Source organism: Alternaria conjuncta (genome assembly GCF_024043145.1).
Source record: "Alternaria conjuncta strain BMP 0040 chromosome Unknown scaffold_3, whole genome shotgun sequence".
NCBI classification, from domain to species: Eukaryota; Fungi; Ascomycota; class Dothideomycetes; order Pleosporales; family Pleosporaceae; genus Alternaria; species Alternaria conjuncta.
This window is the reverse complement of record NW_026250092.1, coordinates 1360673-1380921: the sequence shown is the minus strand read 5'-3', so window position 1 is coordinate 1380921 and position 20249 is coordinate 1360673. Positions and strand designations below refer to the sequence as shown.

The 20249-nt window shown below is 53.4% G+C and overlaps 9 protein-coding genes across 9 annotated transcripts; 5 read left to right on the top strand and 4 right to left on the bottom strand.

Moving 5' to 3' along the window:
* Window positions 1-1302: 1302 nt before the first annotated feature.
* On the top strand, window positions 1303-1743 carry J4E85_002447 (uncharacterized protein; the record flags this gene model as incomplete). Its single annotated transcript, XM_051466725.1, has 3 exons — window positions 1303-1458; window positions 1523-1653; window positions 1707-1743. The coding sequence occupies 3 exons, from the start codon at window positions 1303-1305 to the stop codon at window positions 1741-1743; spliced, it is 324 nt and encodes a 107-aa protein (XP_051329580.1).
* Window positions 1744-2261: 518 nt separating this feature from the next.
* Window positions 2262-3212, top strand: J4E85_002446 (uncharacterized protein; the record flags this gene model as incomplete). Its single annotated transcript, XM_051466724.1, has 2 exons — window positions 2262-2408; window positions 2460-3212. The coding sequence occupies 2 exons, from the start codon at window positions 2262-2264 to the stop codon at window positions 3210-3212; spliced, it is 900 nt and encodes a 299-aa protein (XP_051329579.1).
* Window positions 3213-3628: 416 nt separating this feature from the next.
* On the top strand, window positions 3629-4500 carry J4E85_002445 (uncharacterized protein; the record flags this gene model as incomplete). The annotated part of the gene is made up of 2 exons (XM_051466723.1): window positions 3629-3665; window positions 3752-4500. The coding sequence occupies 2 exons, from the start codon at window positions 3629-3631 to the stop codon at window positions 4498-4500; spliced, it is 786 nt and encodes a 261-aa protein (XP_051329578.1).
* A 1025-nt stretch (window positions 4501-5525) lies between these two features.
* J4E85_002444 (uncharacterized protein) lies at window positions 5526-6812 on the top strand (the record flags this gene model as incomplete). Its single annotated transcript, XM_051466722.1, has 1 exon — window positions 5526-6812. The coding sequence occupies one exon, from the start codon at window positions 5526-5528 to the stop codon at window positions 6810-6812; it is 1287 nt and encodes a 428-aa protein (XP_051329577.1).
* A 3021-nt stretch (window positions 6813-9833) lies between these two features.
* Window positions 9834-11490, bottom strand: J4E85_002443 (uncharacterized protein; the record flags this gene model as incomplete). Its single annotated transcript, XM_051466721.1, has 2 exons — window positions 9834-10096; window positions 10155-11490. 2 exons carry the CDS (start codon window positions 11488-11490, stop codon window positions 9834-9836), a joined length of 1599 nt encoding a protein of 532 aa, XP_051329576.1.
* Window positions 11491-12641: 1151 nt separating this feature from the next.
* J4E85_002442 (uncharacterized protein) lies at window positions 12642-14840 on the bottom strand (the record flags this gene model as incomplete). The annotated part of the gene is made up of 3 exons (XM_051466720.1): window positions 12642-14254; window positions 14323-14728; window positions 14793-14840. 3 exons carry the CDS (start codon window positions 14838-14840, stop codon window positions 12642-12644), a joined length of 2067 nt encoding a protein of 688 aa, XP_051329575.1.
* A 254-nt stretch (window positions 14841-15094) lies between these two features.
* Window positions 15095-15489, top strand: J4E85_002441 (uncharacterized protein; the record flags this gene model as incomplete). The annotated part of the gene is made up of 3 exons (XM_051466719.1): window positions 15095-15149; window positions 15206-15330; window positions 15385-15489. The coding sequence occupies 3 exons, from the start codon at window positions 15095-15097 to the stop codon at window positions 15487-15489; spliced, it is 285 nt and encodes a 94-aa protein (XP_051329574.1).
* A 247-nt stretch (window positions 15490-15736) lies between these two features.
* On the bottom strand, window positions 15737-17486 carry J4E85_002440 (uncharacterized protein; the record flags this gene model as incomplete). The annotated part of the gene is made up of 2 exons (XM_051466718.1): window positions 15737-15968; window positions 16021-17486. The coding sequence occupies 2 exons, from the start codon at window positions 17484-17486 to the stop codon at window positions 15737-15739; spliced, it is 1698 nt and encodes a 565-aa protein (XP_051329573.1).
* A 1463-nt stretch (window positions 17487-18949) lies between these two features.
* On the bottom strand, window positions 18950-19995 carry J4E85_002439 (uncharacterized protein; the record flags this gene model as incomplete). The annotated part of the gene is given in 2 exon segments (XM_051466717.1): window positions 18950-19137; window positions 19152-19995. The coding sequence occupies 2 exon segments, from the start codon at window positions 19993-19995 to the stop codon at window positions 18950-18952; spliced, it is 1032 nt and encodes a 343-aa protein (XP_051329572.1).
* Between the last annotated feature and the right edge of the window lie 254 nt (window positions 19996-20249).

Sequence of the window (20249 nt, the reverse complement as noted above, 5' to 3'; positions counted from 1 at the left end):
GCCGAGAGATCTGCATCAGTACCTGCCAATCTTCACCTGTAAGAACCAGTCTGATACCCAACGGCGGGGAGCCTCAAACTCTAAAGACACGGCTCAGGACGCGTGTCGCTTCTACCTCGGTTTCTTTGACTCAAGATGCGCCGGTCGCCATCGGTGTCGCGAAAAGATTGGTGGATGCCTGCATCGGAGAGGCGAGTGACCTTGGTAGGTGAGGAGAAGTTCTGCAGTGCAAGAGCGGAAGACATTTTCTTCCAGCTTCGCTTATCTAATCGGGTAACGCGTCGTGTTTAGTCAGCCATCGAGTAAGCCATTGACGTCATACACGTGACTCTGCCCGGGCGAGGTTTGTTCGCGTCTGCCCGTTGACCGTGAACTGGACGATTTACAGGGTCCGTGGAACGCAACACAAAGCAAGGTGAGTAGTTCGAGCAACGTCCTCTGATGACATCAACAGCGTTCGCAGAAAAAGAAACAACGATGACCTGGTCGATACGGTACTCCGGAGTATGCACAAGATGTCAAGGTACCACCTGGCGATAAGGGTTTGGCAGCTTCAGCGCTCTGCAGCTGAACGGAGTTAGCCGTCTGGTCGAGCTGGTCGAGCTCGATGTGAAGCAGGGCAACGCGCGTGGCTGCTTTAGGTCTTGTTCTCAAACACACCGTCCACCACGCCGTCATGGTTCCAGTTTACCCCGGGATCAAGCAGTGATCGGGACAAGACCGATCTACTTCCAAAGGCTAGCGCGATCGATATACTATGAATGGTGCTAGCACGTGACTCAGCCCCCCAAGGGTCCGCGGACAATCCAACCGGTTCTGGAATCTCCCAGATTATCTTCGAGACCACGACTGTCAGCCTGGATCGAAGTCACGTTGTGGAGGACATGATAGCGGGGGTTCATCCCATGAAGCCCCGAGCCGTACATGACGCGTATGAATCATCAAGACCTGATTCGCTGGATAAGGACCCTTTGCTCTGATCAGTGAGCTCGTAAGCAGGTTGGCGTTCAGCAACTGCTCTTTCCATGTCATTGTTACAGAAATCAGGGTCCAAGCTGCACGTTTGGAATGCGGGGGAAGTCCACCATCGTCTGATTGGTACGATCACATATCGTCTGCGTAATGGTCAGGCCACGAGCGATCGTACCTTCGAAGACATTCAGCTGAACAACGGCTATATGAAGCTGCTGCTGTCCGTTGAGAAGATGGTATTACAACTCAAACATACACTCAGCCTCAATCAACAAATTAAACCAACTCCAACTTTCTCCAAAACTTCAATCAGTCCAACTACACCACACAATGCCTTCCCCATTCCAGCAGAAGTACTCCTCCCAGAACCACAAGGTCTTTGGCGACAACACCACACCAGCCATGCCCGAAGCACCCAAGCAGGAGGCCGACCGTCGTTCTTCAGAGTCTTCAGTTGGCTCTTCATACTACGATGGCCGTCGTAGGGTATGTTATTCTCTCTGGGTTCATACTCAGGATTATTATATCAACCGTTGCTAACATCTCTCAGTCTTCCGCAGCTCAGCGATTTGGCAACCTAGAGGCCCTCAAGCGTCGTCAAGACGAAGAGAGCATGGCTCGTAGGCAGTCATTCCACGACGCATACGGAAAGCCAGGTTTCCTTGGAACTCTCTGGAACAAGTACGCCATGCCTCTTTTCCCTTGAACCATGAAACCTTGCTAACAATTTGTAGCTTCACTCGTGGTCCCATTACTCCTTCTCAGAAGTAGCTTGATCAGCACTTTGTTGTTTCCTTGAGTCTTTCCATTGAGCAAGTTATAGCGATGATTCGAGTTTGATAAAGCATGCATTGCCGCATTTGCGCAAAAACAGCATAGCGATGGAATTGGTCAGTTTTTAGACGACCCCATGACTTGTACTATACCAAGAGGATGTATCATATTATGAACAATTTGTTCTCATGAGACTTGAACCAGATGTTGTGATGTTGTCTTAGCAAAAGCTTAGGCTTGTGTGGGGGTGACCCACCATGTCACGATTGGTGTTCGCGTCAGTGACGTCGGAGAGAACACGTAAATTCACTCGAACAACACCTTTCACCAACTACGCGCTGCCAGTCTACACTATCGTGACGAAACAAGAACCTCGAAGAAACACAAGCTGTATACACACGCCTTGACCTAAGAAACAACGTGTACCAGTTCCTACCCCGCCAACGTCACCTCTCCATTACTCTTGCCTGCTTTCAATCGCGTCCACCCAAGAGCGCACCACCACAACCCTTACGATGACTACAAGAACTCGCTCTCCGGGTTTCGGCGACACCACGAGCATCAACCTAAATCGCTTGTTGTCCAGATTAGACCGTTTAGTACTGGTCGACCCGTCACCGCAGTTGCGAAAGTCCACCTACGAGCGCGCACGTGTGAGCGCGGTAAGCTTCACACAGTTATACATTCTACTGCATAGACTGATGGTATCATAGAACATTGAACATGCCCGCACCCTACTCCTCAGCCTCGAACACTCTGCCTCTACGATACCCTCCAAGTCGAAGAAAGCCGAACTACAAAACGACCTACAACAGAAACGCGAACTCATAAAGCAACTCAACCAACGGATATACGAGCTTAATCAGCTAGACGACACGGAGTCAGAGGGATCGGTAGATTCTGATGAAGAAGACGCGGACCAGTTTCCCTCGTATGCACCGAGAGTGAAGACAGAAGCAGGGCGCGATGTGTCGACATCTACAGAAGGCAACGAGGCATTCCAGAATGCAGCACAAGGCATCGCGTCAGAACTGCGCCGAAGAGGCAAGCCGGAGGCGAACGCAGCAGGGACTCAATCAGCATCCGGCAACTCTTTGTTTCCGTCCAAATCTACCTCAAGCACAGCCGACCCTTCGCTTGCGAAAACAGAAGCGCTCCTCTCCCACGAACGCAACGAACAAGAAGAGCTCACGACAGACTTGCTAGATATGGCAAGACAACTGAAAGAGCAGTCAATACACTTTGGGAACACGCTCGAAGGGGACAAAGGCGTAGTGGATCGCGCACTTGCAGGGCTAGACAAGAACACGTTGAACATGGATGCTGCCAGCAGGAGAATGGGTGCCCTGCGGAGGATGACTGAAGGCAAGGGTTGGTGGGACAGGATCAAGCTGTACGGCATGATCGCTGGGCTATGGGTGATCGCCTTCCTGATCGTCTTCGTTGGGCCGAAGATTCGTTTCTAGGGCGACTCTCGATCCTGCCCATCCATGTCGCAGCCATCAGCCTTGAACAGTCGTATACGCATTGCAGGGGTTAGAATTGTTGGCGGAATCACAACGCAAGCTCTGCTCGACTGCGAGCATCACGAACAGCATCGTACGATTATTATACCCACCCAATTCACTTCATTTTCATATCGGTCTACACGCAGTACAGCGCATTGTTACCGTCCCAGTGGTTCAATCTTGGGTACTCCACGATGGGGCTGCCCGATCTTCACGGCTGAGCCACGTCAAATCTGGACCCTGCGCATCTGCATGTACCCGCTTAGCGCTTCCGAGCTTCATCTTAATGTGTGCTGTCGCTCGACAACAACATAACACAGCACCACCCACGCTTCTCACGCGCTTTATATTGTTATAATTGGTGTCACGACAAGATGGCCGCCATGGAAATGCACTCATTGGGCGCGCGCTGTACGTACTCGAAGCCTGACACGCCGTGACGGACAATCACAACCGCTCACAACCTACAATGCGCATTGCCTGACAAACATCTCCAGCACTAAACCACGCGTCCGCCGATACCGAAGCCGAGTACGACCGTCTCCGCGACCTTGCGCGCCAAGAAGCCGCAAAACGCTCCTCCTGCTTCGACAAAGCCCACCAAGCCTACGAATCCGGCGATGGAGCGCGCGCCCACGAGCTTTCTGAAGAAGGCAAAGCCCACGCCGCGAAGATGGACCAATACAACCGTCAAGCGCGCGATTACATCTTCCGGGAAAACAACGCCGAGGGCAGAGTTGCGGGCGATACCATTGACCTCCACGGCTTATTTGTCGAAGAGGCCGAAGATGTGCTGGAAGAGAGGATTAGGGTCGCGAGACAGAGGGGAGAAGGCCATCTACACGTTATTGTGGGCAAGGGCAATCACAGCAGGAACCATGTCCAGAAGATCAAGCCGCGAGTCGAGCAGGTGTGCCGCGAATTGGGATTGCAGTATCGCACTGAGGAGAATGAGGGTAGGATCTTTGTGAACTTGCAGGGTGGTGATGTGCATGAGATGCCGCCCCCGCCTCAGGCTCCGAGCTATGGAGGGTACCCTGGACAACATGGTGGACAGCATGGTGGACAGCACGGTGGTCAGCATGGCGGCCAGCAACATGGAGGTCACCAGCAGCATGGTGGTCAACAACATGGTGGCCAGCAGCATCATGGACAACAGCAGGGTCAGAACGATGAGATTGAGCAGATGGCCAAGAAGGGCTTGTCTAGGTTGCTCAAGAAGCTTGGGTGCTGTACGGTTATGTAAGGCTGTCATTGATCTACTCTTGTGTAGGTTGCAGGGGTGATATGGAGGGCTGAAGAGACGTTCAGAGCACGTTTGATACCCGCGGATTGGATGATGGGATGAGTTTGGATAGGGACGATTTCGATGTATATAGGTGGTATATGTTTGGATATACCAAAACGATAAGAGTATATGAAGTCCTGCTCAAATGTCGCGTTTCCTTGTTCATTGCTTATTACTTCTCATCTCACCAGCTGAACCTCTTTCGTATGAGAAAGAGATCCACCATGTAGACACAAAAGCCGTGCGGACTTCTCAAAGGAAACAGAAAGACACAGTAGCATCATCAGGAAGAGATGATGTCATGGAAGAACTGACATGAATTAATAGCAATCCATTTCAAAGTGAGAAAGAAACGGCGCAATCGAACGCACCGAGAAATCTCAGAGAAGAACTCAAGCTCATATGGAACTTGAATGCGCAAGCCCCACATGACATCGTCTTTCGCTTGAAAACCAGAAGTGCTCCCGAAGATGATGAGAGCGTGCTCACTGCAGCCTGTATAATGCTCAATCAAGCCGAGACGTGCATCGTATACTTTGCACAATGGAGTCGGTTGCAACGACCTGACATCACGCTGCGCCCTGCCGATAAGGCTGGTACGACGGAAGCGTTCCCTTGCTTCCGAAGACGCATGTAACGACTCTTGTGCGAGACTTTGTGTAACGGGTGACGTCTTGTGCGCTGTAGAGACGGATTCAGGATGTGATATCCATGGTGTTCGTAAGGCTGCATATGCATCTCATCTGAACAGAGAAAATGGCGAGGATGTGTAGTGATACAGCGAAGTCATCTTGTCCTGTCTTATTTCCCGTTCTCTGAATGCAACAGAAGCTTCGATAGATTAGTCTGGTGTAACGAACCCTCGATGAAAGTCGCGAATGACGTCCACGGAGCCGCGGCCCGTTCCTCCACTTTCCACGCGCCTCTAACGCTGGGCACCCTAACAATCCACACCTAAACAACCAACACATAAAGTACACAACATGATGACACAGACGCAACCGCCAGCCATCCCGTCGCCTCCGCCAGACCTCAGCGCCAAACTCCCCAAGCTCATCCCCCGCAAACGCGCCCCCACATCGCGAGAACCGCCGTCTGCCCCTCCCCCACCGACGCCCTCGTTACCCGCGCCGCCGAATTTAGAGAGACATACGTATACGCGACCCTCGAGGCGCATATTGAGCCCAGAGGATCACCAGCTGTTCCTCAAGAGCAAGACATGCACGCTAGTCGAAGCATTCGTGTTCGGCATCGCCGACTCTGTACGCGACCGCAGCATCTCGAGCATCAAAGATGAAGAAGTCACAGATACAGTCAAGACAATTGTGCAGATACTAGCGGAGGCGGAAAAAGTGTTAGATAGATGTCCACCAGAAGACACAGGCTCGCGCTTCGGCAACCCAGTCTTCCGCACCTTCCTCGATGAAGTCGAGACCGTGTTACCGCTATGGCACGAGAAGCTCGGGTTGAGCGACAAGGCGCAGGTCGACGAGATAGCGACGTACCTCCACAACTCATTCGGAAACAAGCGAAGGATAGACTACGGATCCGGCCACGAACTCAACTTCTTCCTCTGGCTACTCTGTCTAAACCGCATCGGCATACTCCCCGATACTACCTTCCCCGCACTCGCCCTCGTCGTCCTCCCCGCATACCTCCGACTCATGCGCCGCGTCCAGGAATCATACTACCTCGAGCCAGCGGGTTCGCATGGTGTCTGGGGCCTGGACGACTACCAGTTCCTGCCCTTCCTGTTCGGTGCCGCGCAATTGCTTCATCACCCCTACATTACACCAAAAAGCATACATAACGCGTTGGTACTGGAAGAAGAGAGCAAGGAATTTCTCTACCTCGACCAAATATCTTTCGTCAACTCCGTCAAGAACGTCGAGGGTCTGCGCTGGCATTCACCCATGCTGGACGACATATCCTCTGCAAAGTCATGGGCGAAGATCGAATCTGGGATGCGGAAGATGTTTCGCAAAGAGATTCTGGAGAAGCTACCTGTTATGCAACATTTCTTGTTTGGCAGTTTGGTACCGCCTGTTGAGGGTATGAGCACGGAAGAGGAGGCGGGTGTGGAGAAGGAGGAAGAGGAAGAAGAGGGTGGGGAGGTTAAGGTGTTTGATGATGAGACGGGGAAGAGACATGTACATGCGAGTGCGGGTTGGGGAGATTGCTGTGGTATTCGTGTACCGGCTGCGGTTGGCGCGGAGGGGGAGGCGAGGAAAGGTGGTGCGAGGGGGTTGAGGAGGGTACCATTTGATTAAGATTAAAAGAGACTACGAAGAATGCAGATGGGTGTTTTTTAAAAAGAAAAAGAAAAAAAGACTCCATTAAGAAACTATAAATCCGAGAAGAAGAAATGGGTATAAGACTCCATTGCTGGTGTCGGGTATACCTAGGTAGTCTAACAATCAACAAATCCACACCTCCAACCCAAACCAAAGCTACCATCCAAGACTCCCCCAACAATCCCACCCCCACCATCCACCATCTCTACCCCATCACCCCACGCCTATCATTCCACCCGACTAACCGTCGCAGCCCTCCTCCTCCTCGTCCCCGCCTCCAAATTCAACAACGCAAACCTCTCCAACAAAACCGCCCTCTGCACCACCGTCTCCTCATCTTCCCCCTCCTCCTCCTCCTCCCCATCCACAGCCCTATCCCCAACCGGACTCTCCACCCTCCGTCCCACATACCCATTCTCCTCCAAAACCTCCCCCAACGCACTCCTCGTACTGCTCTCAAACTGTATGCCAAACCCGCCGCCAGTCCGCGACATGGCCGTTGCGGTGCACAGCCAGTTTTGTGTGGCGGCTGCTACGCGGCTTACGGTTGTGGTACCCGGTGGGGAGCGGCGGGCGGTGAGGAGGGAGAGGGCGGCGAGTGGTTTTTTTAGCTTGGTCGTTAGGGAGCGGGTTAGTTGGAGGGGGGTGCGGTGCCGCGGTTTGGGTCCCGGTGGTGGTGCTGGTGGGGTGGTGGTGTCTGGGGGGATGGGCGTGCTGGTTTGGGGGCTGGCGAGTGTGGTTGTTAGGGGGGCGGGGAGGGTGAGGGTTATCGTTGGTGTTGGTGGTGGTGATGATGGCTGTTTGCCGTCGGGTGGAAAGGCGGATTGGGCTGTTGAGGTGGATGAGGTGGAGGCTGAGGTGGAGGGCTTGGGTGTGTCGACGGTGGGTGGTACTGGTACGAAGTTTCCTAGGGGTGTGGAGGGCGTGGTTGGGTCGTTGAATGCGAGACTTGTGAGTCTGCGTCTGATGTTTAGGGTGTTGCTGCGGAGTAATGTTGTTAGAGTCAAGCTGGAAGAGAAAAGTAGTAAGCGGGAAAGAGGAGGATGTATAGGGGGACTTACAGTGGAGTCTTCGTGTCGGAGTCACGATGAGGGGTGTCTACTGCCTGTAGAAGTGGTGACGGTGTTGAGTTTGTGCGAGAGGGTATCGGAGTAGACAGCTCTAATCGGCGAGGTTGTTGCGGACATGGTGATGCCAAAGGCGTCGTAATTGCTGAGTTGGTGACAAGCAACCGGTTCTGTGCTTCGCCATCTTGACGAACTGGCACCCGCTGAGCTTGTGGTGACGGGTATTGACGAGCTCTCAGCGAAGCTGGGTCTTCGACAAGACGATGCTGCTGCTGCTGACTCGAAGAAGACGAAGCCCGTGATGATGGAGGTTGGGAAATTCTCAGCGAGCCAGAGCCTTCAACCCGGCGGTGCTGCTGCTGAGCCACCGGCGACGGAATCGAAGAAGGCGGCGGCGAACGATCCGGCACTGGCTGCACTCGTGGTGATGGACTGTGAGCTACTCTCGGCGAGCCAAGGGCTTCTGATACTGGACGAGGCAGTGGTGATGGAGAAAGGGGAACACCCAGCGGGATATACGTCCCGAACCGACGAGACTGTTGCTGAGCCGCCGGCAACGGCGAAGAAGGAGGCGAACGTCTTGACCTTGACCTGTCGATACGCAACGGCCTGGGTACGTCGACATCCTTCGCATCTGGTACCGACTGTAGGAGAGGCATGGCTAGAACGAGGAGATGGGTATCAAGTCGCTGAACGCACGCAAATGGAGGAGAGAAGATGTTGAGAGAGTCGTTGACAAAAGAATCGTCTGGGTATCTGGCAAAAGAGGAGAATCTTGGGGAATTGAGGTACTAGGTCCACCGGCCCTCTTGTACTGAGTTGCTTACATACTCCAGGGTGTTCTCGTGCTGTAATGGCGAGCAAGTCATGATGCAGGTGTATGCTCTATCGCATCGTCTTTGAGCTCCGGAGGGTTAGCAGCTCTGCGTTTCCAGTGTTGATGTATTTGGTACTGTTGAGACTCAGGGTCGACTATGCTGTGCATTTGCATGTGAAAGCGGTGTTCTGAGGCATCTCGATGCTTCCGACCGTGGCGGTCCGTGATCACGAAAGTTCATGTAATTTTGGGATTCAGGGACGACGCATGCCTCGTCTTTACAAGAAACAGCGATCGACGGTGTAAGCGCAAGCCACCACAACGGACTGGCTGAAATATCAAAAAATGCCTTCGAACGAGAATAAAGTGGCTGAACACCTACTGATATACCATCTTCTGCCCTCGTAAGTCCTTATCCAAAGAGACCCTTTCTCCTCATCCAGTCCTCCCTACCCAGGTTCGCGTTAAGGGTCAACCAATGCCGCACCCAACATCCCGATAGCGATATTACAACGACACCCTTATCATTGCATCACCTTTACTTCTCCATATTTCTACTCGTAATAATACTGATATCGATCCCTTCCGACCCAAACAGTGCTTCCGTCATGCCGTTTCCTTCGGACAAACAAGTGAACACGACAGAACAAACATAGTAAACCGAACCAAAATTCCATTCTAACATCCGGGGTGACGATATAGTCTGCCCTCTGCAACGCCTAACTAAACGCCCATCTATGCATGCTATACTAATATGGCCAAACCAAAGTATGACAGGCAATGCCGAAGATTCTAAACCAATATGATGCCTCATCTGCGGCGCGTAACGAAGTCCGAAATGTATCATCCCAGATGGACCACCCAAAATATGCAAGTGCGGAGCACTCTCCCAAAAAGAAGAACAAAAGAAGTTTTACCCAGCCGAAGCCGACAAAACACCAGCATGCCATGACCTGAACATACTCTCCGTCGGCGTTCAACATGATGCCCTTTGCAGCCTCTTCGTCGACTGGCTTTTCAACTTTCTTCAAGAAAGATTGAGGAATTCCAGTAGTACGTTTGGCTTGGAAAACAGGCTTGAAATCGGGATCGTCGTTGGTTGGACGCGCCCATCTAATCATCCAATTCACTAGGCGCCTCCTCAAGCTTGTGTCTCCTCTCCTCATCCATCTCCTTGTAACTCGCCCAAGACAGCAAACTAAACGCGCCGATGATGAGAAGTCCTCCAACAATAGCCGCGGGTGTAAGAGGCGAATTGAGCGGCGGGGGTAGAAGCTGGTCGACGAGCGCGACGATGAAGATGGTGAGAAGGGCGGCGACGGAGGAGAGGACGGGCGAGGTGAGGGAGATGAGCGCGAGGAAGGCTCCTGAGAAGGCTGTATATGAAGTCAGTATTGCGGTGTGCTGGGGAAGGAGCGAAGGAGGGGAACGTACTAGCATTGGCCAAAACACTGATTGCCATCATCCACGCCTGCTCTCCATGCGGCAGCTCAAACAATTCCCACCCCATGTAATGCAAAAACGGCAGCGGAATCCACAGCACGCTCAAAGTGAAGGCGCCGATCAAACTACCAAACAGATTCGCGAAGATAACACCTTTGTTCGGTGCGGCGCCTTCTGGTGGGCACGCCAGCCTCTTGTACAGCACTTCGTATAGGCCATACAAGACACTGCCAATGCCAATGACGAGGTTGCCAAAAGCGCGGTTCTCAGCTTCGTGCGACGGGGGCGCCTTGTCGCCGCCGGCTCCGCCTCCGGATTTAGAACCGTGCTTTGCGGGGGACTGGTCGCCGTATGCGACGACGAAGACGCCCACAATGGCGATGGCGACGGCAACGACCTTGCTCGCGCGTACTTTCTCATGAAGGATGGGGATGCTGAAGGCGTAGGCGAAGAAGGCGGAGCAGTTGTAGATTGCGGTCAAGTCGCTGGCTGTCGTCTGGTTGACGGCTACGTACCAACTTCCTCCTGCGAGGGTGAGGGCGCATGTGATGAAGGATGTCATCTTGAGCATGTAGCGGACGGGCGAGACTTGGGATTGGCGCGGCGTGGGGTGTAGGTTCTGGTGCTGGACCATGAGGGCGGTTTGGCGCAGCAGCTGGACGTGGCGCCGCCAGAAGGTCGGCCACGGCTCGTTCCAGTGCTGGAGCCGCAGCAGGAAGAGAGTCGCGGGCCACAGCACTATCCACGAGCCGTGCGTCATGTACAGCATGCAGTACGGCTTCTCCCATTTCAACTGATGCTGGATGTATACCGCCGTCTCGGTCTGGACTGTGAAGCTCACCAGACTCAGCGCAAGCAGAAACGCGGCGTAAGTGTACTTCTTCCGCGTCTCGTGCTTGGCCTGCATCTCGGGATCCCGCTCGTGGAAGTGATGTGTGCTCCTTCCCAACAACCCGTCGTCCATGTTGTCGTCCTCCGTCTTGCGCCCGAGAAGGGGCGCATTCGCACGCCCATACTCGGCGTGGTCCAATGAGGGTCTCAGATCTGACGGCATGGCCGCGTCGTGTTCATCCCAGTCGTCGAACTCGAGTTCTGAATTGCCAGGGCTGTCTGGTTCCCTCAGCGCTGACTTGCCGTTGGCTTTGCGATGTTGGCGCGACGAAGAGCGTGTGCGAGAGAGTTGGCGGGAACTCGAGCCGGAAGCGACGACGGGCGAGGTACTTCTATTTGGGGGCTCGAGGGTGAAGTCTTCGGAGAGGGTGTGGACGAGAGTCTTGCGAGGATGCGGCGGAGGCTTCTTCCTCAGCGGTATGGACTCAGCAGGCATAAGGTGAGTGGAGGCGCAAGCGAATGACAGTACCGGATGGTAGGTGAGTGGGACCGCTGCACGCGTGTGATAGTCTTGGGCGGCAGGACACTATGCTGTCTTGGATCGTGGTAAGCAGCTGGCGATATCCAGGTGTTCACAATGCGATGCGGCCCCTGCATCCCCAGGTGCCGTAACCTCCGCGAGAACTCCGCTCCAAGAGCCCAGTGTCCAATCGCGCGCCAGCTACCTCCGTGCCCACGCGTCCCAGCATGCCCACAAACTTAGACGCTCCCCCTTTCATCTCCATCCTCCAAAAACACCCTCTGCGGCTCCATCACGTCCGTCACGAAGGTTGGGTGTCGACCGCAGTTCCGCCTGAGCACGTCATAGCTTAGCCTCATGCGTGAGAGCGAGCCGCCTTGCATCTAGGGTCATGTGAGAGATAATAACCCCACGCACACCACCTGGGCACCCATGTGCCACCAAGTGTCTCGCATTAGCGGCACACTCACGAACCATGAGCGCGGCCGGATGTTTTCGAGATACACGCGGTAACCTAGGTACTTTGGGTTGGAAACTGGGGGCCGTCGTTGGTCGAGGGGAGAGAAGTGGTGGTTGCGCCTTGAAAACTAACAGAATAGAAGGCGCACAAGACTTGTAGAGATAAGACATGAGTGATGCTCGTATAGCCCGCCTTTGTCCGTTTTTTGGCTCTCTATTACTTCGCAGGTGATCCTGTTTTTGCAAGCACCCATTCCTGCGTTTAGGGAAACTACTGGGCACGTATCTCCCACGAAGTATAACCACAGAACAAAAGCTCAGAAGGCTACATCGTCTTCGGATAAATACAGATTTATGTTTTTATACCAACAAAGACTTCAGGGCACCTGTTTAGTTCCTTCATTGTATAAGTTACGTTAAAAACCTACAGGTGCGTACCCACATGGCACGCTTGCGACACGTGAAAGTTGATCCAACTTGGCGCACGACATCCTCTTGGCAATGTTGATGAAGGCGAGTAGCTTGTGAGAAAGACATATCGCCAAACGGTAGACCAGACTTGAATACATGTATACATTAAGAGATAGATGTTCTCGCTATCTTGATCATAAATACTCGTTAATCCACCAAACCGAACCAACCCAGCCCAAAACCTCACCACAAAAGCCCTACAACGGACTTCCGTCCAATCCCTCAGCCCGTTCCTGTGTCTCCGCCTCCTCCAACTCCTGCAGAATCTCCGGTAACATGGACTCGACGTCTTCCTCGCGCTCGCCCAGCGCTTTCGCAATAAGCTTCTTATACGTGCCTTGCTTCTCGCTCATGCCTGCCACACTGAGATTACTCACGACTTCTCGGACGAGTTCCCGCCGCTCGAGTTGCGCGCGGTGTAGTAGGAGGGCTAGTCGCATCTTCTCTGTTACATCCACAGGCGAAGTGTCGGCGTTTTGCTGCGGCATGCTACTGCACAGTCGACGCAGCTCGGCTTTTTGTTCAATTTCAAGTAGGGACTCGGCTTCTTCTACTAGTAACCGTAGTTCTTCTTCTTGCTGCCGATCTGCTTCGTCGTCGTTGAGGTCGATGTGTATGCCATTCGACATGAGCTGGAGCTCGGCGACTTGTTTCCGTACGGCTTCGAGTTCGGCTTGGCGCCGCTTGACTACACGTTCTGCGTCGAATGATTCTGCCTCCTTTTCTTGGAGTTCGGATTCGTATGCCTCGGCTAGCTCTTTGCACTTTTCCAGCAGCGTTGGCGCGACTTTGTTCATTAGATTTGAAGCGGTCTGTGAGCGGTACTGGATAGGTTCTCGGACAGCCATGCTGGGAAATGGCACTGGAATTAGCGGGCCTCCATCTAGATGTGGGACGTGTCCGTTGAGTCGGTGTTCTGGTGGCGGCGCGAAAGGTGACGATGAAGCTTGCCGTGGGCGTCCATGCGTTCGTCGTCGACTGTTGAGCTCCCTGATCAGATCGTCTGCCGTCTCGCCCTTTTTGTTCATTATGTCTACGGAGACATTACGTCCTAGCAAACTTCGCACGCATTTCCTCGCCCCGTTCCGCGCAGCGATCATGATCGCCGTGTCGCCATTCTGGTCTACTGCGTTCAGTAACCGTGTCACCTCGTCTGGTATCCATGTTTCTGACAGCTTGTTGATGATGCAGTCGAGATACCACCTCGCGCAAACGTACTTGTTTGAGCTGCTCGTTGTCGCTGCGATGTGATGGAATACGGTACTTCCAAACCAATCTGTCCGGTGAACTGTCTGCTGAAAGATCTTGACCATGCTGGGCATAGTCTCCTTGTCAAAGTTATTGGTGAACATGACGGCGCGCATGAGGGGAGTCTCTAGGTTGTTCGACAGACAATCAATGCGCGCTCCCCGGTGTATCAACTCCTTCACGACCCCCACGTCGCCCATAGCCGCCGCCCAATGCATGGCTGCATGTCCCTTCTCGTCGATCGGGCGGTCCAGATTTATGCTCTGCGGCGGTTCAGGCCATGAGACGGCGGATTCGTGGTCTAACAGCATGAAGTAGTCCAGCAGCTGGTCTGCCCATATTTGGTGTTGCTGATCGAGCAGAGACATCTGGTCCATCCCCCTCTTGCGCTTCCTATTGCCGCCCGTCGAGTACGAATCCAGCATATCTGCGTCGCCCAGCATCGACTCCGAAATGACAGTCTCGTTATCCGGTGTCTCTTCGCGGAAGATCTGCGACCTGATCTGGGAGGCCTCGTACGGCTCTTCGCTTACTTGCGACTGCGCGCTGGTGGTTACGAATGCTGCGATATCAGTCAGCCCAATCTCCCGTATCCAAGCTTGACAACGACCAATGAGAGTGACCTCCTACACTGCATAGACTCAAGCGAATAGACGTTTTTACCATTCCGAGCAGCCGCAGCCGCAGTTTGCTTGGGCGGCTTCATGCGATTCGACGCAGCAGTCGCATGCTTGGGCGCAGGAGGAGGGCTGCGGTCGCCAGGGACATAGTCGAAGATGGCGCGCATCTTGTCCAAGACGCCGTTCCGCTCTGCCAGATGGCGTCCCTCCTCCAGCGGTATCCATGTGCCCTGGTATTTGCCATAACCACCCTGGACCTTTTCATGCACGCCCTTTTGGACTTCGCGCTCGAGGATACGGGTCCGCGCAGGCTTGTCGTAGTCGGCTACCTTGAGGATGTGGGTCGCGTTGATCCAGTCGTCGGCGCGGCGGCGCATGACATGGTTGCCGTTGACATTGCACTCGTAGACGGGGACCTGCAGGCGGGCTTTGTCAGTGCATCGCAAAGGTGAGGTGTCGCAAGCAGTGGGGAGTGCGCACATTACTGTATGTTGCCGAGTAAATCTTGCCATCGGGCGCGGGGGGCATCTTCACCATTCGATTAGCTGTACAAGGTGTCTCGGGGCGTGTCAAGTGATTTCGTGAAGGCGTGTCTGCGGTTCGCGTCAGACCTGGGGGAAGGCGCGTTGGAGTCCGCGTTCGCGACTGCCCTGCCAAGCGTCGGGGTCATCAGCTGCCTTTGCCGACACCAAGTGAACCTCACCAAGCTCGCCCGCCGACGACCCTCCGCCCACCAGCCCCCCGCGCGCCATTGACGATAAACATCACCCCGGGCCGCCAGTATGACTGTCACAGAAACCATCAAGCATGCCGTCGGCCTCGACGGCGAGCCGAGGAGTGCGTCTACCCACGCATCCTACGCATTCGAGTAATAGAGACTGACGGGATCGCAGAGGCTACCCGCGAGGAAATGAGCGCCGCCAAACTACCGCTTCCTTACCGAGACTCATGCGCACATCTTCTTATCCCCTTGAACCGGTGTCGGTACGAGGAGTACTACCTACCATGGAAGTGCGAGGTACGCGAGCATGGATGAAGAAGGGCCAGAGCGGGCGGCTGACAGGAATTCTAGAACGAGAGGCATTCATACGAAAAGTGCCAGTACGACGAATTCAAGGAGCGGGTCAAGAAGATGGACGAGCTGAGGGCAGCCAAGAACGGACAGCGAAGCAACTAGAGTCAGAATGCGGGTATGATCCAGGACGGTCACAGGCGGAGCATGCTGCATGTATATATCAAAGCAGCAAGAATCACGAAGACATCAAATCCATGTTTCGGGGCCAATTGGTGTTCTGGACGAAAGGCGTTGGTGCAAGAAACTACAGCTCTGATTTGGATCCCGTATTCGATCAGACGATGGCTTATTTGGTACACTGAATTGCTGTCTTACGAAGAGTCTAACTCTATAAACGCCTCTGTCAAATCTACAACCTCGCCTTGGTATCTTCCAGCGCAGCCTTCTCCCTCAACTCCTTCCTCAAAATCTTGCCAGAAGGATTCTTCGGAATCGCATCAATGAAATGCACACCACCTTCTAAGCGCTTATGTCTAGAGACACGCTCAGCCAGCCACTTCTTGATATTCTCAGCCGTCTCAGGCGTCGCCTTGTCGGGCGACTGAGGCATAATGTACGCGCGAGGCAATTCATCGCCATTGCTGATAAAGGTTAGCTGTTGATACAGACTGTAGAGAATGCGGGTAAACTTACGCTTTAACGCCAATAACAGCAGCGTCCTGCACGTCTGGGTGGTCCAGCAGCAGCGCTTCCAACTCCGCCGGTGCAACCTGTAGACCCTTGACCTTAATCAATTCCTTCTTCCTATCAACTATGAAGAAGTGGTTCTGTTCATCCACGTAGGCCACGTCTCCCGTCTTCAACCACCCATCTTCTGTGAGGGTCTCCTTGGTCGCGTCGGGCTTGTTCCAGTACCCCTTCATGATATTGGGTCCGCGAACCCAGATCTCGCCTCTCTCGCCTTGCGGCGCTTCGACCTTGCCGTCGTCATCTACGACAATCTTCGCTTCGCAGTTTGCCAAAACTTCGCCGACAGAGAAGCTGGACGAGTAGGCAGATGGTGGAAATGTAGTTGCGGCGCAAGTTACTTCCGTCATGCCGTAACCTTGCTTGACATTGACTTGGCCGTTCGGCCATAGTCGTTCAAATTCCTCAATGACTTCCCGACCGAGTGGGGCAGCACCGGAAGACACGCCCGTTACAGAGCTCAAATCGAATTTCTTCGTTGCCGGATGCTTTGCCATGGCCACGATGACCGGGGGTACCAGAACCATGTCCGTAATGCGGTACTTTGATACGTTCTGTAGCATCTCGACAAAGTCGAACTTGGGCATCATGTAAACCGGTACGCGTTGTTTTACCGCACCGAAACAGAAGATCGCTTGCGCCATAGCGTGATACATGGGCAGGAAGCAAAGGTACTTCTTCGTCTTCAGCTTCTCATGGTAGTCGGGACTGGTGGTCTGGATGTGGATCTGTTGGCTGCAGTTTGCGACGTAGTTCCTGTGTGTGATCATGACGCCCTTTGCGACACCAGTCGTACCCGAGGAATAGTTGAGAGCAACTATGCGATCGAGCTCTTCTGGGGTCTTCAAGTCGGGCCATGAGTATGCGTCGCCGCGTTCTGGCGTATCGAGGAGTTCAGTCCAGTGGCGGACATTTCCGAGTTCCGTCTTCTTCTCCACTCTACGGCCCTCGAACGTGGCAACACCATCGTCGAAGACAAAGATGCGCTCAGGACCCATGCCAATCTCTTTCGCAGCTGCGATTCCTGTGTCCAAACTGCCCTCTGCGCATACCATGAAGCGCGCTCCGCTATCTTTCAATTGGTACGCTAACTCTCTGGCAATATAAGTGGGATTTGCGCCAGTAAAGACCCCCTCTGCCATGACGATACCCATCACTACTGCTGGAAAGAAGAGCGTATTTCTCGAGTAGAGCAACACGCGATCTCCTGGTTGGAGGCCTGCGCGCTGCAGACCTGAAGCGAAGCGTTTCGCATAGAGACGAAGATCGTGTAACGAGATGTTGTACTTTTCAGGTTCGCTTGCCGAAAGATAAAACGGTTCCTTTGGTAGCTCTACGGTAGGCGAATCAAATATGTACGTTGGTAGTGAGACCTGGGGTATGGGGAACGAATAGCGGGATTTGATCACCATGGTGGCGGTTCAATGTGCTGGCCGAGCAAACGTCGCAAAGATGTCGAGGAGGAGAATCAACTTGTAATGACGGGGTCCACTCTTATCACTCTTGGTTCTTGGCCCACTATTGGTATCCACGATGCGCTCCGTGCCGTAGCCCTTGTTGATGGCTTGCAAAGTCAGACGCCCGGCGATATAGGCGTCAGCGAAATCCTACTCGGCATTCATCAGCGCCCACTCAATCAAGTACACGTATACACAGGAATAGTAACTTACGTTCTACCGATTCCTTCTTCTGCTTAGTGATCCAAATGTCTGAAATATAACAACGACACTTTTCGAGATGGGAAGTCGCGATACATGCATGGTGTAACCCAGCGCACCCATCCACCGGTTCTACTCTGCCCCGAGGCATCTCTGCTGACGCCGCTGCATAAACGGGGCAACTAGTCTAAGACAGCACATCGGGTAGCTCGATTGCGTTAGAAGTGGACTCGGACGGGGGACGGAAGTGAAAGTGCTGAGGTGCGATAAGCGGGGGACTGCTAGTTGTGCCGAGGTAGAAGTCTGGGGTAAGGACGGGGGTTAGCGAGCGGACGTCTGGGCATGCGAGTTGGGATGGTTATTCGTCCGTTATTCTAATCATTGCTTATTCAAAAATCTCCTATTTTTATCCATGTCTTTTATGCTTGGGTACCAAAATCTGGTGCGAAAGTCATGTTCAGAGTCACATCTCAAATTAAAATTTAGTGCGCCATGTCAATAGACCATGTCAATAGACCATCTCAAGTCATATCGATCCACATCGCAATCTTCTTCTCAACTCCAGCAAAACCCATGACCAGGTAGAAATCGTGTTTTTAGACAGACATCCCATGTGAGGGTAGTCATTTTTGGTCTGACCATGTCTGAGTGATGAGGAAAGAAGAAGTTGGGGGGATTGGAGAGGTACTTATACATCTGAGATGGCGCTAGAGGGGGAATACATGGGACGAAGTATTCATCAGCGTGACGTCCAACGTGCGCTGTCGGCGTGAACGTCGTTTGTCAATGACGCCATCACCTTTCTTAAAACACCATGTCGTCCCGACGAGGCAACGCGAAGGTCAGGCGCCACGAACCTCAAACGATCGAAGCCAACAGATCAATTGACACCCCTTCACTCGAACACACCAAAAGCGTTTGTAACCTGCAAACCAACCCATCACCCGTCATTCTGACGTCCAAACGCACTCGAATCACATCAACTCTGTGCTTTCCAACGCCAAAATACCGCCATACTACCCACCATATCATATCCATCAACATCCCTCACAATACCAATCACAACCCCAGAAAGCAGTTTGATCCGTCGCGCCCGGTGCCCATATATCTCCACCGAGGCCACATTAAGTACCTCAAGGACGATGACTCGATCTCGCCGAAGTCTCTCGCGGGTTTGGAGGAAACGCTGCTGAGCGCTTTGGTTTTGTTGGCCGACATTACTTAATACGTGGGCTGCGAACATGTCGTCTGATGATGTATGTGAAAATGTAGGTGAACTTGCAGCTGACGGTGCTGACTGCGTCTCTCTTTGCCAGTCTTCGACCATCAATGTCGTGTCCGGGCTTGGTAGTGGGAGACTCTGGGTTGACCACCGCCGTGGTGTAACCCTCGGAGGGCTTGGAGACTGTTCGGTCGGACGATAATCTCGAGATGTAGGAGTCCACGGCGCTGCAAGAGCTCCGCCGAAAATCTCGTTCATGGACCCTCTTAAGGGCTGCGGGTTCGGTCGTTCATGTCCCTCTTCTTCAGCTTCCTCTTCATCTTCCTCCATCTCTTCGTCTTCCGTTACCGAAACACGATCCTCGGGCTCGCGCTCATCATCCGAACACTGGAACTGTTCATCGAACATATCCTGCATGACCTCCAACGCACCCATGAAGATACGCCCGGACCAAGTCTCCAACATATTAGCATGTCTAAGTTGGTCCTCCACACGCCGAGCAACCTCAAGCTCCAACCATGCAGATTCAGCCGCAGCGTGCATCTCACATATCATAACCCATTGAAGCCCCGCCTGGATCCGCGATGCGCATACACGTTTTGGTATCCCGATATAGCACTCCGCACCAGTTCCATGGAGTCTGAGTTGCTCGTCGAAAAGGTTGTCCGTGATCGTCAATAGCTCGGTATAGCGCTTGGTGTCAAAAGACGCATCACGGTCGTAATACGTCTCCTTATCTTTGCGCGCAAGCGCTTCCGTTGCTGGGGGTAGCAAGTTCAATTCGAAGAGCTCTTGTCGACAGCTTGGGCACTTGTTGCGGTTGTCGGTGTAGCCTTCCGTCATGTCTCGTAGACATTGGAGGTGCAGTGTATGTTGACAGGGGAGTTGAGCGAGGCGGGTACTCGGTTCTTGGGGGTCTACCTGCAGGAGCTCCAGACATATCGCGCAGTTCGAGTCGCGGATGGTCCCGAAGTCTCGGGCTTGTTGATGAATTCGCTCGCCGAGGAAGTGCTCGAGGCTGGGGAGGTTGTTGGACGCCATATCAGCGCAGGGTTTGCGAGCTGGTTGAGTGTGGTGTGCGAGTGTGTTTTTAGTGTGGACTGCAGCGGTGGGTGATTCCGCTTCTCGTGCTTTATATATAGCCATGTGACTGCCTTCATAGTGAATGGCTATAGGTAGCAGTACATGTGGGGTATATAGTCGTGGCGATGCGCGAAGTGAAATACCCTACCCGCAACATGTACTGAGCATCACTTTCCCTGTGGGAAAGATCCGATGAACCCCAAGGAGTCTGT